This window comes from Sorex fumeus, unplaced genomic scaffold (assembly GCF_029834395.1).
Source record: "Sorex fumeus unplaced genomic scaffold, SorFum_2.1 ptg000002l, whole genome shotgun sequence".
NCBI classification, from domain to species: Eukaryota; Metazoa; Chordata; class Mammalia; order Eulipotyphla; family Soricidae; genus Sorex; species Sorex fumeus.
Window position 1 is genome coordinate 7,764,318 of NW_026606059.1, and position 18,990 is coordinate 7,783,307.

At 40.8% G+C, this 18,990-nt stretch overlaps 1 protein-coding gene across 1 annotated transcript in view; it reads right to left on the reverse strand.

Annotated features, from left to right (window-relative positions):
- CIBAR1 (CBY1 interacting BAR domain containing 1) overlaps positions 1-18,990 on the reverse strand; it is a 34,455-nt gene that overhangs the window by 5,713 nt on the left and 9,752 nt on the right. The window contains exon 7 of the mRNA XM_056112680.1: positions 2,930-3,043. Within this exon, the coding sequence (XP_055968655.1) occupies positions 2,930-3,043 (114 nt within the window). The remainder of the gene's footprint in view (positions 1-2,929; positions 3,044-18,990) is intronic.

Genomic DNA, 18,990 nt, shown 5'->3' on the forward strand with positions numbered 1-18,990 from the left:
AATGAGAGATAGGAAACTAAGTATATTTTATCCTTTGGATAAAAGTCTAAACAGTTAAAATGAATTGCTTATTGCAATGCAATATATTTAAGGGAACATTATTTTACTGGAATCATGCACTTTGCAATGTGATCCAAGATCTTAACTTATAGTACTAAGTCTCATGACCCGAATAAAATTTGAATACTGCACAGAGGTGATCTTTTGGAGGGGGAAACGGGCCCTTAAAATACTTTTGTTAGACGAAGAGCAATTATATAGACAGGCTGTGAGAGCAGAGGCCTGCCTGCAGATAGCCAACTTAGTTTCAGCAGTTCCCATAAAGCATGGAGAAATGTTCTTTCTTTGTCCTCTCTGCATATTTTGTTTCCAAGAAATCTTGTATTTAAAAGGATTCTTCCTCTTTGTACCAGGTTGAGTATTACTTCCCTTAGTTCCACAACTCTCCCCAGAAAGCTCTCTCCTCTTCAGGTTTTGAATGCCTAATGCTCAAAGCTGTGTCTATAGTTCACTGATGGTACTGCCTTTAGGCCTCTGTTTTTTTTTTTTTTTCTTTTTGGGTCAAACCCAGCGATGCTCAGGGGTCATTCCTGGCTCTGTACCCAGGAATCACTCCTGGCGGTGCTTGGGGGACCATATGGGATGCCGGGGATTGAACCCAGGTCGGCTGCGTGCAAGGCAAACGCCCTACCTGCTGTGCTATTGCTCCGGCCTAGGCCTCTGTGTTTTAATACCCACCTGAAGTTATTTTGCTAGGGGTCCTCTGACTCATCCCCCATTCTCTGATTGTTCAGACTATAATCTTATGAGAGAGTCTGGAGCACAGCACACTGTATTTTTAAAATTAATGGAACTGGTGTATTATAAAAGCAACACAATGTTTTTATTATTATATATGTGCATGTGCGTGTGCGTGTGCGTGTGTGTGTGTGTATCACTGTATCACTGTCACTGTCCTCCCATTGTTCACTGATTTGCTGGAGCGGGCCCAGTAATGTCTCCACAGTGACACCTGTTACTGTGTTTGGCATACTGAATACGTCACAGGTAGCTTGCCGGGCTTTGCTGTGCGGGCGAGATATTTTTGGTAGCCAGGCTCTCCAAGAGAGGTTCGGCCGCTTGCAAGGCAAACGCCCTACCCGCTGTGCTATCGCTCCAGCCTATATATATATATATATATATATATATATATATATATATATATATAATTTTTTTTTGGGGTGGTGCCATATCTGGCAGAGCTCCAAGAAACATACACCATGCTGGGGAGCAAAACCAGGTCAGATACATGCAGCAAACACCTTACCCACTTTATTCTCTCTCTGGCCCCTGTATTATATATTTTTTAATAGATGCTACAACATGGTGGGGTTGGCAGGTGTACGTTCTACCCCTTGAGCCATATTCCCGCTCTAGTATAATTTTAAATAGCTCCTGGTAGGCTTTTATTTTAAAGTTTCTACATTGATGACTTGATGGCTTTAAATACTTAGCATTTAGAATGATGCCTGGCCTATAGTAGATGCACAATAAGGAGCTGTGGAGTGAACTTTCTTGTTTCTGGGCCTTACCCAGTGATGCTTAGGGCTTACTCCGAGCTCTGCACTCGGATTATTCCTGGTGGGCGCAGGGATTCATATGGGATGCTAGGGGTTGAACCCGGGTCAGCCATATGCAAGGTAAACGCCCTACCTGCTGTACCATCTGGCCCATGAATGAACTTTTTATGAGGTAAGTACTCTTAATTATTTTGTAGACAAGGAAGTTGCTCAGTGCTGCTCCGCCAGATTATGGGAAAGTTAATATTCCGCACATTTACTGCACAAACCTGGGATCTTTAGTTTTTCACGAATGTCTGGCAAGCTAGCTAGCTAGCTGATTAAGATCAGCACTAAGTATAGTACAGCGAAATGACCATGTAGGAACTATCTACTGGCAAAAGGGCAAGCAGACAAGATTTTGTATGCACAGCATATGTAACTGAAATTACGTTTTAGCATTAGAAAATATACATATACTGAAAGTCACACACTTATTTTTGTCAAGGCATAAACTTGATTTATTTCTTTCTTTTTGGGTCATACCTGGCAATGCACAGGGGTTACTCCTGGTGGTGTTCAAGGGACCATATGGGATGCTGGGAATTGAACCCGGGTTGGCTGCATGCAAGGCAAACACCCTACCTGCTGTGCTATTGCTCCAGCCCCTAAACTTGTTTTATTAATTTAAATAACTTGGAACTACTGGAATAATGGTAAAGAAACGCCCAAGGAATCGCTTTATATGAATAATGTAGCTGTAAGAAAAAATTGTGGGGAGAGATGGGGAAACCTTAATCTTCAAAACAAAGACGTGTCAAAAGACAAACGTCTAAATTCGCTCCTAAATTCTTTCTCTTTAGAATTCTGGCAGGTGGGGCCTTTGTTTTGCTGCAGTTCGATTCCTGGCATCCATTTGATCTTCCAAGCTCCACCAGGAATAGTTTAAGTGCAGAGCTGGGACCAACCCTCCTACAACAACCACCTGCCTCCACCAAGCAAGATATCTATCTGTCTACCTATATGTATATATATATCTAGATATGCATCTCAAATTCTAGCAACATATTGAGAGTACATGGCATCTGTGCACCATGCATGGCATAAAGAGTAAAGATAAAAGCTTAAATCACTTACATTTATTATACTTTAATGACATTTTTCCAGTTTTCATAATTTTATATGAACTTACTGGAAATACATCATTATTAATGTAAAACATTTTAAATGAAGAATCATTTCCATAGCTATTTGAGACTGCATGTGATAACCATTGTAGTTCTGCTTTAAGGTATTTTTATCCACACAAACTAAATCTTGTTTGAACACCCCATATTAATTAAAAAAAACAAAACACCAAAAAACCACAACGATCTTACTCATAGTCCTACCTCTAAATCTTCTTTTTCATCGATCCTCTGTATATCTTGGAAGGCAGTGGTGTAGACCTCTAAAGCTTTGCCATGAAATAACATTTCAATTGTGATAAATTCTGAAAATATATTCTAAAAAAATAAAGATTTGAATTTAAACAATCATATAATTGGCTTGGTGAGTTTTAAATTTATTCCTTACAATATCTCTGATGTTTATGCAAAGCAGCGGTGTCTGGCTTTACCTGCAGGGGAAATTAAATCTAAAAACATGGAATAAAAAAGTTATGAAGATCTTTGGAAACAATACCTTCAAACTGTGATATGCGATTAAAAAAAAAAATCAGACTAAAGGAATACCAGTATGTACCGTTTCAAGGTGCCTATACAATAATATTCAGAGTTCTGAAGTTGGTTATTCAGCAAAACTAATGGAATGATTCTTTATATAGGCATTGCATTCCACTATATTTCTGAGTATATGTCACTATGTTTTCTAACCACCAAGGAATTCCTAATAATATTCCTCCCACTGATAATAGAGCTTCACAGTTTAAGATACATAACTTGCCCAGGGTTTCTCACAGCAAACATTCGGTTTGACACTTGAATCTGAGTTTTCAATGGTCTTAGCTCTTACTGTACTGTGCTGTTCCTGCTGGAATAAATTTCCTTCACAAACTGGTAAGTAAAATCTGTGAATATGGGGCTGGAGAAATAGTACAGTGGGTTAGGAACATCCCTTATGCAACGGCAGGTTCAATCCTTAGTAGCATGCATGGTCCCCAAGCACTGCCAGAGCAATCTCTGAGCAGCACCAATTGTCCAAAAGCAACAAATAAAAAACACTAGGGTTTACAACTGGTGTGGACCCATTAGCGCTCAGGCAGGCAGTGCTTGGGGGCCACTAGGACCACACCTACAGGTGCTCAGTGGGCCATGCAGTGCCAGGGATTAAACTCAGGAACAGATCTGAGGCATGTGGTCTATTACTTTAGCTGTCTCTTTGGTCCAAGTCTTAGACTAAGATCATGAGCAAAGAGAATGAGTGAAGACGGATGATCGAAGTAGGGGGTGAGATCACTGGTAGGTAGGAAAGACTGCAAATATGATTTCATAAAATAAGACTTGATCCTTCTCTCTTTTTTTCCCTCTTGGTTTCTGGGCCATGCCCAGCTGTGCTCATGGATCATTCCTCGTGGATTCAGGGGACCATATGGGGCACTACATAAATCTTGGTTGGCGCATGCAAGGCAAACACCCCTCCTGCTGTACTACCTCTGTGGCCCAGGATCTTAACCTTTTCTTAATAATCATCTTGCCCTTTATCAAAGTAAACAATCAGAGTATTAATGTAGAAAGAAGCGGACAGAACAACAACAGCGTTGAAAAGATTCAAGTATTGTCCTTTTAAGGGTAGAACAGTTGATGACTTAGGCTTCAAACCCCATTAACATGAACAACTTCTTGCTCTCCTACAGCAACCAACCAAACAGGAGTGAAGTTTGGTTCCATCCACTGTCAGTGTCCTATGATTATTTTTTCTTCATCTTATCTTAAGGATTAGAAAAGAGACTACAAAAAGACGTTTCTCCCATGGAAACATCTGTATTTGAGAGTTGGCTCTTCAGAGTAACCAAACTTATGGCAAAGACTGTGTCTGGGATAAAAGACTCTGTCACATTATCTAGAGATTCTGCTGTACTGGATTGTCAACAGATTATTCTAATAGCCAGATGTCAAGATACAACCTTGGATTTTATATCAAGAATAGCTAGATACTGAGGATTCTTCAGAAGTAAATTGGCTTTTGGTCAGGGCTGGGCCTTACGTACTTAAGTCTTCCTAAGGTGGTTTGGCTGGAGCGATAGCACAGCAGGTAGGGCATTTGCCTTGCATGTGGCTGACCCGGTTTTGATTTCTCTGTCCTCAGAGAGCCTGGCAAGCTACCGAGAGTATCCTGCCTGCATGGCAGAGCCTGGCAAGCTCCCCGTGGCATATTTGATATGCCAAAAACAGTAACAAGTCTCACAGTGGAGACGTTACTGGTGTCCGCTCGAGCAAATTGAACAATAGGATGACAGTGCTACAGTGCTAAGGTAGTTTACATGATAGTAAGAATCTTATGCCTTGAATTTGAAAACTCCTAGAGGGAAAATAGTAGAGCTAGGAGTTAATGACAAGACAGCTGATGACTCCTATTTTGGACCGCAGCTCAGTCTGGTCATAGGAATAATTAAATATAGCCCGTATCTTCCCTCAGAATACTAAAATTAGAGTACATAAAATCAATCATAGAATTCATTATACTTATTAATTCTAGAATTATATGAAATAATAGTTTTCTTTTATTCAAGACTGGAAAAAACATTTCAATTAGGTTTAAGATGGGAACTACAATGTGAGTCCTTATTTAAGGTGAGTTCAGACAAGGTGGAGATACACGTTTTCTCATGTCAGATTAGTCAACTCTTTGTTTCCTCACCCCCCTTAGAGCCTGTTTACTTACATGGATAGAAAGAAGAAGCTATTTTCCTTATCCTGTAAAATTACCTGATGAAGCCAAACCAAGTAATTTTTTTACTCTTATATTGAAGCCTTAGAGGGAGGCTGCCTGTCACACTGTTTTTCACTAGTGAAATACAAACATGCACAACCATATTACACCTGTAGACCAAAGTTTAGGTCTAATTCACATCTGTTTCACTAACGATTACTGCAATAATAAAAAAAAATTTTAAATGCTTGTTTTGTAGGAATTGCACTTTTAGAAACCTTGGGAAATATGTAGATAAGTTTCACTGCGGAGATACGTGCAAATCATAATACCCATAAGTAGAGAGAGGAAGAGGGAAATTGTCTGCCACAAAGTCGGGGGGAGGAGCGGGATGAGGGTGGGGAGGGAAACTGGAGACATTGGCGGTGGAAAGTGTACACCTGTGGAGGGATGTCTGATCATTGTATGACTGGAACTTAAACATGAAAGTTTTGCAACTGCAACTCATGATGATTAAAAAGATACATGATTTATTGTAAAAGAATCTACTACATTCATTTTTAAAATAAGATTTGGGATTCTGGGCTAAACCAAGTGGTACTCAGGGCCTATTTCTGGCTCTGTGCTAGAAGTGACCCCTACTGGTGGTTGGGGGGGTCATAGGCGGTGCTCAGGATTCAAATTAGCCCTCTGGCCCAATACAGACATGTTTTAAAAGATAGTCTATCTACTCTGAGTCAACATTTTCCAATCTCGAAATTTAGTTTTTATGATTGGTGAAAAGGACAAAGTATCTTTGTTTTGGGGCCACACCTTACAGGCTGTACTATCTTCCCAGCGCCCTTGAACAGAGTATCTTTAATTTATAAATATTTTTCACTTGGAAGGTGGGAGAATCACTCCGCCCCACCGTTTCTGCTGTTGTTTTTGGGCCACACACTCAGGGAACACTCCTGGAGGGCTTGGGGGACCATCCAGGATGATGGGGATCCACCTGGGTTTCGTTGCTTGCAGGGAGAGCGCCCTACCTGTTGTACCTGCTCCAGCCCCTCAGGCCCCAATTTTTGATACTTGGGTTTAATACTTGGTGGTTTACTTTTTATTCTGGTTTCTGGGCCACACCCTGCATTGCTTTGGGCGGGGGTGGGGGGGGTGGGGCTCCGTGCCCCTGGGAGCCCGTGCGCGCAGGTTGACAGGGGTTAAATGCTCAACTCACATGTACAGCCAGGGCTCAACTCACAGCTGCCTTTCCAGCCTCTGACTTAGTTCTTAATGAAACCTCTATTACAAACATGGGAAGATGGAACTGGCCTGGTTTATTTTTTATTATTTTTTTTTTCTGCTTTTTGGGTCACACCTGGCGATGCTCAGGGGTTACTCCTGGCTCATGCACTCAGGAATTACTCCTGGCGGTGCTCGGGGGACCATATGGGATGCTGGGAATCGAACCTGTGCCGGCCATGTTGGCTGCGTGCAAGGCAAACGCCCTACCCGCTGTGCTATTGCTCCAGCCCCAGGCCTGGTTTATTTTTTATTTATATATTTTTGTCTATCAAAAACAACAATGGGGAATCAGTAGTATTACTGTTTAGTATTTGAGACTTGCAATTTTTGACCTAAAGGCCATGAAGTTTAATCACAGAAGAGGTATATTCATGAGTATAGTAAGGACAGAAAATTCACATCTTGACTACCAGAATTTCAGAAAACAACAGGCAGAGGAAAGACAGTCACAGCAAGGAACAGAGAAGTTAGAAGACAAATGGCTTAGGAACATGAAGCATCATTCAAGTTGTGCCTCAGACTTAACATTAGGTCAGTCACTCCCCTACTCTGACACCAAAATGTTCAATTTCTATAAAACCAGGAAAAATATTACTTACTGGAAAGTTCCTATTATTAAAATTTCATTGCGTTTCCAGCAATGTGGGAACGAAAGACAGCTCAACAGAGGAAAGATAATAAATGAGGAGGGGAGAAATTCTATGGATCTGGAAATAATAAATTTAGGCATCTACTTCATTGCCACAGATTAAATATTTAAAAACATATTTAAAAAAAGCAAGATTTGTCTGTCTAGAAGATAAAGACAATTTCTCTAAGCATAGTGCATCAGAGTGAAATTAAAACTTTAGGATGGCAAAAGCATCATAAGCAAGAAAATGGGAATGCACATATTTTCTCTGCATATACGGGATTACGTTTCTCAATATAAGTTTACAAATGAAGATGAAACAAAGCACAGGTTAAGGCAACTCGAATTTACTACAGAAAGTCATATGTGGACCGAAATAATAGTACAGCAGGTAGGTGCTTGCCTTGAACAAGCTGACTCAAGTTCAACTCCTGGTGAGGTGCAAGGAATATCTTCCCCCAGTCTCACCAGGAGTGATCCCTGAGCAGAGAGCCAGGCGTAAGCCTCGAGGGAGTGCCGCCGGGTGTGCCTCCTCCCAAAAGTCAAATTTACTGAATACATCATAAAGCTGTTTCAGTAATATGAATTAGGATGCTTTTTCAGTGATCATACTGAGTTATTAATACTTTATTGCTGTTATATTGGGGTAATCATGAAAATCCCAAATCTTATTTTTAAAATGAGTGTAGTAGATTTTTTTACCATAAATATTAAATATATATTTTAATTTATATAAAATATAAACTTGTTCCAAGTTTATGGGCAGAATTTTAAGAAATAGATATAAAACTAGAATATATATATGTATATATATACACACACACACACACATATATATATATACTCTTTGAATCAGAAATGTCATTTCTTCTAATTTATCCCCAAAGAATAAATGGAACAACAAAAAAAAGCAATGATACAATAAATACATCTACAATTACAAAAGTAGCCCAGATGGTCACCAAGTCCACAAAGGAGGATTGGTTAAATACATCATTTTTTCATATAGCAAAATACGTTTAAGATGCCAAAGAAGATTATATAGATGTTTCTTAGCACAAATGTGTCCATAATATATTAAATTTTAAGAGATGCTATGTATATACAGCTATACGTAAATACAATTATATTGTTAATGACAATAGTATTACCTTCTTTATATGGATGGTGTGAAGAGTATATTAATTTACATAGATGCTTAAAATGTGTGATAGTTACTGCATTTCTTGTATATGTGCACAGAAAAAATTGGGAAGATATCATCACAATGATGTTAATTTAGATGACTTCTGAATAGTGGAATTATTGCATTTTTTCTTAATGCTCTAAAAATTACTGATGATTTTCAGTTTTCTAATAAAAAATAAAGCTGTTGACATTAAATTTAGATGTTTTCTGCTTATATCAGCTACTTCACCAGATATAGGTTTCTGCTGTTTTTTTTTTTTCCCAGGTATGTTCTCTGGGCCAGAGCCTTTCTTTAAGTCTGAAACTGATTCCAAACTCACCATCTAATTAGTGATTTTCCTATTACATGGGAAATAATGGATTAGGATTATTTTCCTGACCCAATTTTTCTCCTAAGGACAAATTCTTAGCAGAATTCCTACAAAACAAGTATTTGTATAAGAACTGTACTACTTTTCTAACTTACAGTGTTATCAAAATCCTCCTAAACACAGTAATATGAGTAGTGCTCACTTTATCAATTATTTCTGTTCTTGGGAATGATGTGAAAGAAGTCAGAAGCTCTGCCCCGGTCTGGACTAGCACACTGATCTAGCACGTATGGGATCCTGAGCATGATTCTTGGGTACCAAATGGCCCCTCCCCTACCTGCTGTGCACTGCAGTAAGTGACTCTTGCTTAAAAAGAACGTTCTGTGTCTGTTTCTCTGAAGATGAGGGACTTCAACAATTTTGACTTTTTCTTTTTCTTTTCTTTGCTTTTTGGGTCACACCCGGCGATGCACAGGGGTTATTCCTGGCTCATGCACTCAGGAATTACTCCTGGTGGTGCTCGGGGGAGCATATGGAATGCTGGGAATCGAACCCTGGTCGGCTGCGTGCAAGGCAAACACCCTACCTGCTGTGCGATCACTCCAGCCCCTAGACTTTTTCAAGAATTTGTGAAACATGACAAAAATCAAAATGACAATATCTGAATATTGCCTGTTTGAAAGAAGGGGATGGGAAGAATCTGTTCTAGCTGATCTTTGACAGATTCTCCTCCTTGACATAAAAGATCTTAAATGAAACCTAATTTGGAAAGAAAAGAATATGAAGGTGAGGAGAAAACATATAAAAGGAGAATCAGAACCCCCATGGACTCTCAATGTCTACGGAATTCCTATTTCTGGTGTTTGCCCCTGTTCCGGGGGACTGCACTGTAAGTAGGTTTGTAACACAACGTGATTTTGTTTACAGAAGATCCTATGGAATCCACTAAAAAAAAAAAAAAAACCCATTAGAGTAAATGACTTCTACAAGGTTTCAGGATAGAAGATCTTTATACAAAAATCAGTTCAACTTTTGTGCATTTACAGTGAATAATAAAAAGCAAATAATAATCACCACAACAACGATAATTCTGAGGAAAACCATTCTATTTGCAAGAGCATCAGGAAAAATTTTAAGTGCTAGACATACACCCTGAAGACCGTGCACTATCAAAATAAAGAAGATTAAGACAGTGGTACAGAGTACGGGGATTAAGGCTCCTGATTTGCCAGCAGCCTACACTGATTCTCTCCCTGCGCCACCTGGTCGCCTCATGCAGCCCTCAGGTCCCTGAGTACCTGCTGGGTGTGACCCTAAGCAAGTGTACTCTCCTGTCCTCACAAAACTCCTGGGCTAATTGGCTGAGAATTGCTGGGAAGGGCCTTGAGCTTTCTAGCACTGCTTGGGACTCCTTCCCCGCCCCCCCCCCCAAAAAAAAAAAACAAACACAACCCACATACATGGACTGGAGGCATTTTAAATAGCAGTTCTCCCAAACTCATCTACAGGTCAGATACAATCCCTACTACAACCAAGTAACTTCTTATAGACAGTGACAGATTCTAAAATTCCAATGGAATTCTAATAGATCCAGAATAGGACCGTAGCACTGTCCTTCCGATGTTCATCGACTTGCTCGAGCAGGCGCCAGTAACGTCTCTGTTGTGAGATCTGTTACTGTTTTTGGCATATCGAATACGTCTCGGGGAGCTTGTCAGGCTCTCCGAGAGGGGCGGAGGAATCGAACCTGGGTCAGCCACGTGCAAGGCAAACGCCCTACCCGCTGTGCTATTACTCCAGCCCGATAGACCCAGAATAGTCAAAATAATCTAAAAGAGAACACATCTCAACAGGCCCACCGTCACAGCTCAGACCCTTTGTTTGTTCCTCCCAGCTGCCAGGTAAGGCTCACCTTCTGGCTGACAACCCCGAGGACTTTGTGGACCTGGAAGTGGATTCCCTTCCCGAGCTGGGTCCTGGCACACCTGATCACCACCTCAGCAGAGCCCGCCCCCAAAGGTCCTGAGCTTCATGGCCGTGTATGCTACAGCTTTCCTCATCACACCTCACACTGCTCAATGTTATCCTTCCTGTCCCTGGGTGAAGCCAGGCGGGGAAGGGAAAGAGAACCCCCGCCAGCCTAATCTCTCAACAGGCTACTAGGGGTGCCTGAGGGCGACTACGAAGATTCACTCTCAGCAGAGCAGGAACACAGCTAACACGATGGGGAAGAAACAGAGACACCCAGGAAGTTCAGTGACTGAAAATAATAGGACAGAAGGCTCTACCAGTACCAACCAACTCCACTCTCGGAGAATGACTTTAATCACACCAGGTGAAGGTATCTAGTGAGTTCAATGAAATGATGGCAGAGGTAGCAAAGCACAACGAAGTATGAGCCAAATGAGAATCAGAAGAAATCACAGTCAGAAGTCACAACTGATAAATACAGTAGGTGATACTAAAACTTCTAAAATATAACAAGATGGAAACAAATCTAAAAAGAAGTCAATAGCATAACAGAACTATAGGATGAGTTCAAAAGGAGCAATACAAAACACACTGGTGTTCTTGAAGAGCAGGAAGGGAAATTTTCTAAAGAACCGTTAAAGAAATCAGTAAGAATTTCCCAGAGTTCTGGAGTGCAGGCGTCCTGATTCAGAAGGCCAAAAATATTCCAGGAAAAATACACAAACAAACAAACAAAGTCCAAGACATAACCAGAACGACATAACCAGAGTGTTGAAAGCAACAAGATCAAAAAAAAAATTTACAAATGCAAAAATTCACAGCAGAAACAGAAATTGATGGGATATAGTAAAACATATGACCCCCCCCCCCCCCACTAGCCAAAACAAAAATACCTCAATGAAATGAACACTTCACCAAGAACACTATCAAGCTAGATTACCGTTCACATTTGAATGACAGAAAGCTTCATGAACAGGGGACAGGTAACAGCATAGGGAATTAATAGCCCTGAAATCAGTTTTGCAAGAAATGATAAAAGGAGTTCCTTTCAAAGACAAGACAAACTTCTAGGTACGGTTCCACTGAGAACGGCATTCACGCATGGTGGGCTGTCCTTTACTAAATGAAGAAAGGTCTGTTTATTCCTAACTTGTTTTGTACTTTTAAACAATGAACTGGTTTCATTTATGTTAAATGTTCTGTGTCTACTTAGGTGACTCTTTTTTATATTCAAAGAAATTTTCAATATAATCTTTTACTTGCTAATGCAGATACTTAAAATAAGCAATATCTGTATGCTCTAACCCAATATTCTTTTTTAAGAATCAAACATACTTTTAAACTTTTTTTGGCCTATTCACATTTTCCTTTAAATACTTCTAATTCTCTTCTACTCACTTACTAAATTGTGCATTTTGTACGATTTATATCTACTTCATGAAAACTTTATGTGAATTTACACAGAACTACTCATGCTATCTGGAAAATTTATATACTTGTAAGAAAGACAGTTTTCCTCTAATTTGTTTAAGCCTGAAATACTCACCTTTAGAACATTTTTACTTTTTTTATTAAGGCACGATGATTTACAGAGCCATTTATCACCGTTTCGGGCCTCCAGTGCTCAGCACTAATCCCACCACCAGCGCCAACTTTCCTCCACACGGCCTCAGGCTCCCCCACCTTCCGGCTGCTCCTTAACAGGCAGTTTCGGGTTATTCAAGTTTGGGTCTCCTGTCGTTGGCCCTGTTCTTTAGATGCGTAAACACACCGCACCTCCGCCCCACCATCATGCTGAGATTCCTGATCCCTGAGCCTTTCCTCCTGCCCCGCTCTTCTCCCTTCAGTTTCCTTCCTTTGTCCCTAGTTCAGTGACCTGGGAATCAGGGACGATCCCCATGTGACACCTTGCACCCCCTTGTCCCGTTAGTTCTACACACCAAGGAAAAGTGAGCACACTGGGACTTATCCTCCTGGTTTAGGATGATATCCTCCAGTCCTTTCAAGTTGTAGAGAATTATGGGATTTTCCTGTTTTTTACAGCTGCCATAGTATTCTATATTGCTCATCTGCCACACCTTCATTATCCACCCATCTGCTGTTGGACGTCTAGGTTGATTCCATAGTCCAGTGCTTAATAAATAAATAATAGCGTGACTTTGTCCTTTTTCTAGATGTGCCATTCTCAATGAGATGCCCCATTGACATCTTGACTTGGATTTCCCTGAAAATAAGTGATGATTACTTCTTCATGTTCCTATTGGCCATCCATGTCTTCTTTAGTATTTTCTAATTTTTTGGATAGGGTCTTTTAAAATTTGTTGTTGATCTTGGGGGCTGGAGCGATAGCACAGCGGCCAACCTGGGTTTGATTCCTCCACCCCTCTCGGAAAGCCAGGAAAGCTGAGAGTATCCTGCCCACACGGCAGAGCCTGGCAAGGTCCCCATCGCGAGTTCGATATGCCAAGAACAGTAACAAGTCCCACAACAGAGACATTATTGGTGCCTGCTCAAGCAAATCGATGAACAACGGAGGACAGTGCTACAGTTGTTGATCTTAGTGAGTCCTTTATATATCCTGGATACTAACCTTGTCTACGATATGCTGAGTGCAAAGAACAGCTCGTACTCAGTGGTGTCTTTTAGTTTTGGTCTGTGTTTCTTCTGCAGAAACTTCGCAATCCCATAATGCTTTTGTTTCTGTTGCCTTTGCCAATTGAAACATATCATGGAAGACACTTTCAAGGTCCAAATCTTGGAGTTTCTGCTGAGATTTTCAATTGCGTTTTTGATTCTGCTCTGATCTCAAGGTTTTTAATCCGTTGTGAATTAACTTTTGTGTGAGATATGGATCCAGTTTTTTTTAACAAGTGGTCATCCAATTTTGCAACAGTAAATAGACTATCTTTACTCCATTTCGAGTATGCAGCCCCTTTGTCAAATATTAGCTGATCAAAGATCTTAGGGTTTGTCTTTGGGTTCTTGATCATCCTTATTCTACTACCTTTATTGCCATTTTATGCTTGGTAATGAGATACCTCTCCAGTTTTTTCTCAGTATGGCTTCCGCAATTCCGGCTGTTTTTTTTTTTTTTTTTTTTTTTTGCTTTTTGGGTCACACCCGGCGGTGCACTGGGGTTTCTCCTGGCTCTGCACTCAGGAGTTACTCCTGGCGGTGCTCAGGGGACCATATGGGATGCTGGGAATCGAACCCGGGTCGGCCGCGTGCAAGGCAAATGCCCTACCCGCTGTGCTATCTCTCCAGCCCCAATTCCGGGTGGTTTTAAGAAAATTTTTATTAAGATACTGGGATCTACAAAGTTATTAATTGTTGAGTTTCGGTCACATGCTGTCCTACCACCATTGTGGCTCTCCTTTCCCCCGTGTCCCCAGATTCCCGCCTACTCCAGAGCCTGCCTTCTTACCAGGCACATTTTGAAGTTTGATGGTTGTAGTTTGGATCTTCGGCTTTCACTGTTGTTGGCTCTGTGGTTTAGAGAGAAAAGTATAACATGCCTCTACTCCACCACTGTGCCCGAGGCCCCTGGTCCCTGCCTGTGACTTTCCATCTGCCTCCTCTTCCCTGCCCTGTCCCCTCAATTTCTTTCCTTCCCTGTCCACTTTCCTACATTCTACGTTCCAGGGATCCCTTTAGTACCTTGCATCCCCTCAGCCTGTTATTCTATATACCACAGATTGCTAGATCATCTTTGTCCTTTTGACTTAACATCATATCCTCCAGTTCTATCCAAGTTGTAGCAAACTGCATGATCTCATCATGCCTTATAGCTGCACAGTATTGCACTATGTAAACATATCACACCTTCATAATGCACTTATCTGCTACTGGGACCCAGCCTGATTCCATAGCCTGACCAGAGTGCTAAGTGTGCACTGAATAATGGTGTGTATATGTCCTTTTGAATTAGTGTCTTTAAGTGCTGGGGGTAAATACTCAGACGTGGGATTGCTGGGTTGTTATGGCAGTCCTATTCTTACTTTTTGGGGAAATCTTCAGATTCCTTTCCGTACGGTTGAGTCACACAACATTCCTGCCAGTAGTGGATGAGAGTTCCTTATTCACAACATCCCTGCCAACAAAAACCGTTTTTTTTTTTTTTTGACATTTGCCATTCTCACAATGGTGTGAAGATGATATCTCATTGTTTTGATTTGGATTTCCCTGATGATAAAATCTGAAGGAATGATACAGAGCTTCATGGACAGGTAACAGCTTAGGGAATTTGTAGCCTTGAAACCACTTTTGCAAGAAGTGTTAAAAGGACCTTCTTTAAAAGACAGACAAACTCTCAACACTGTGCCATCGGCTCTGTAGGGTACTCAACTCATGGTGCTTATGGTTATCTCTACTAGATTAAAAAAGATCTGTTTATTCTTGACTTGCTAAGGACTTTTATACTTTTTCAATAATGAATTAATTTTTCACTTATATTAAATGTTCGGGATCTATTCAGGTGACTATTTTTACATTCACAACTATTTTCAATGCATTTTTTTAATATATCACACCTCCACACCATCCTTATGCAAACAGATCTTAAGTATTATGTACAACACTTTTAAACAATCAAATATATCAAACACAGCTTTAAAGGTCTATTCAGATTTTCCTTTGAATTTTTAAAAAGTCTCCTCTCCTTGTATTAAACTGTATCTCTGCAGGATTCATATCTGTTGCATATAATTTTTTTTCTAAAGAATTGTTCATCATTATTAAAATTTATACAGAACAAAAGATAAACGGTTTTTGGAACTTTTTATCAACTTATCATTCATTTACAACTTTGTGGAATTTCAGTTTAGCTTTACTTATCTACCTACATGTGGGTGTCAGTACCTCCACAATGAAAATAAAAAGATTCCCTCCTTTGTGGGCTATAAAGAAACACAGTGGAGAACAACAAATGGCCCAGAGCATCGAAACTAGAGATTTTGTCTACCGAACTGAGCTTACCTGGTGGGGGGAAGGCTGGAAGAGGCCCTTGGGATACTGATGGAGGGAAGCGGGTGCTGATGATGAGTGTGGTGTTGGAACGATGTATGCATGAAAGCTTAATTAACATACTGTAAATCCTGGTACCTCAATAAAAATAGTAAAGAAAAAAAAATGAGAACATAGTAGAACTCTTACAGTCTGGTAACCTACCAAACAATGTTAATTAAGACTCTCGTGTTGGCATAAGAATAGACATATAGAACAAGGAACGAAGAATTCAGAAGCAGATCAGTGTTAACTGATTTTCAATGAGGGTACTGAGACAACTGAATAGGGAAAGAATAGTCTTAACAAATAGTGCTAGGATGATGGATAGTCATAGGAATAGAATGAGATTTCATTTGAGCACACACTACGTGAAAATTCATGCCAATGGACTGAAGAAATAAAGAACGATATAAACTACAAATCTGTTAAAAGAAAAATCTTCATGATCGTGAATTTGAAATAATTACTAGATATGGCAATAAAAGCATCAGCGACAAAATAGAAAGTGTGTGATTTCATTCCTCTGAAAACTTATGCTCTAAGGACAATGTGAAGAAATTCGTACTATAGTCTGACCTATAAAGAACCACAGCTCAATCATAAAAGAACAACATGACTAAAATACGAGCGATGATTATGACAGACATTTCAAGAATGATATATATTCAACACACATAAGCAGGAAAATGCTACTCAAAACTACAGTGAGATAAGACTAAAGGCTACACTGCGAAAAGACAGATGAACGTCAAACACTGGAGAATCCAAAGAAACAGAAACCCTCATCAACAATCAGTAGGAATGGTATAACCATGTTGTAAAACAGTCTGACCTGCCATTAAAAGATTAAAGATGGTGACTAATCAGCAATTCAACTAGGTACATGCTCAGATCAGTGAAAATTTATATCCATACTAAAACCTGTACATATATGGTTAGGCTCATAAAAGTAGCTATATATATATATATATATATATATATATATATATATATAACCAAGAGGTACTGTAAGAAAGAACCCAAAACCGCTATTGTCTGATGAATTGATAATGAAAATGTAATATTCATACACTGGAATCTTATCTGTTTTTAAAGATTCAATGATGCACACTTAAACATGGATGAGCCTTGAAAGCACGCTAAATGAAAGCCTGTTACAAAGACCACGTACTTTTCTACTCGATTTACAGGAAATGTCTAGAGTGGCCAAATCCACAGATATGAGAGATCCGGGCTGGTTGCTTGGGGCTGGGATGGTACGTGCGGGAGCTGAAGGGATGGGGAACAAAAGGCCACCCCAGGTAGGAGCTCTAGTTGGGAATTCTGCACTCGCTCTCTGCACATTTCCGTTTTTTGTGCTCAGGAAATTAAAAACACTCGTATAAGGAAGCTAGCATGCAGGTGGAACACTAAAGTGAGGTCAAGGTTCAGAGGACAGGGGCATATGCTTTGCATGGAGAAGATCCAACCTTGATCCCCAGCTCAGCGTGGTCCCTAGCACTCCCGAGGGAACCATGAGCACTGTGATGGGCATAGCCCTTAAAGCGCGCATACACACACACACACACACACACACACACACACACACACACACACACGACAAAAACTGCCATGGGTAAAAGAGTGTTTTGCAGGTACAAGAGTGGAGTGGTGGAGTGAGGAATAAGCCTCATCACTAAAGAAGGCCTCACACAGCAGTGGAATAAAGGAAGGAGTAAGTCTCCATTTTCATCTTCCAAGTAAAGCTAATGATGTTCCTACCCTCTGGGCTCCCTCCCTCCAAGAGATGTCAAGCAACTGTGACATCTGGGCTGTTCTCCACTGCCCATCATCTCGTCCTAGCCTAGCTTCCCTGAACTGCAACCAAAGGATCCAGCAGAGTGAACAGTGCCCTGAAAGGCTTCTGGACACTACTGGATCTTTCAGAACCGAACCACCGTCCTTTGAGCTTAGCTGTCAGAAAAACCATACTCTTGGAAGTCTTTCAAACTGTGGTGGGAAACATTTTTTTCATTTGTCTGTTTTATTTTGGGGCCACTGTAGTGCTCGGGGATTACTCCTAGTTCTGTGCTCAGGGATCACACCTGGTGATTCCTGGGGGAACTTTGTGAGATGCTGGGGACTGAATTGCAGGGCACTTTACCCCTGTACTCTCTGGGGACAAGGATTTTTTTCCAAGTAGAGCACACACTTGGCATGTGTGAAGCCCAGGGTCTCTTCCTGGGGGTGGCCCTGCTGGTCCTCATGCCTAAGGACCACAGCCTCCAGCACGCCAGAGTGCTCCTGGGCCCCGAGTACTGCCGGTGTGGCCCCCACAGTAACAGAAACAGTGTGAACTGATGACTTATTTGGCTACAGCCAGCAGTGCTCAGGACTTACTCTTGACTCTGTGCTCAGGGATCAGTACCAGTGGGGGATCAAGAGGGGATGCAGGGATCAAGCCCAGGTGGAGGCCAGTGCCCGCCCTGCTGTACTACTGCTCCAGCCTTCGATTATCCGCACTGACACGCTGCCAAGCACTCAGCTCTTCTACCAAAAGAGATCAAAGTGGCAGAAAATAATTTTCCAAAACCTACGTAACTTCCAAAAGCAAGATGTTTTCTCTGTGACCTGGCACAAAGAAAGGCTTGGTCTGGGAGCCTCTGCAGGAAGCAGTCACCTTTAGATGAGTTCTTTTAAAGACAAATAATGGTCATACGTAATCCTTAAAATCCTGCCAAGATGCCTAGGAAGAAGTCCCTGCACACCTTCTCAAGCCCATTAACTCGAAGGATTCATATCTACCAATGTTAACAATAAAATGAGGCAACTTTTGTTAGACTATTGTGGACTAAAATGCCTTATCTTGATATATGTAAATTTATGTGTTTGCTACTTTTGCTCTTATTTGCTTATAGTTTTTATAATTATTAAGTTTATGGAATAAAAATTAATGATAAAGAGCTGAGGATATGGCTCAGTGGCCAAGGACATGCCTCTGTGCATGAGACATAGGTCCAAACCATAGCACTGCAAAACCTAAGTTAACGACAATATTATAATAGAAAGCACCGAATTTTAGAATACTTCATTGATTTATAGTTTGAATTTTGGTTATTGTATTTTGCTATATTACTTTATAAAGGGCTGGAGCGATAGCACAGCGGTAGGGCGTTCGCCTTACAAGCGGCCAACATGGCCGACCCGAGTTCGA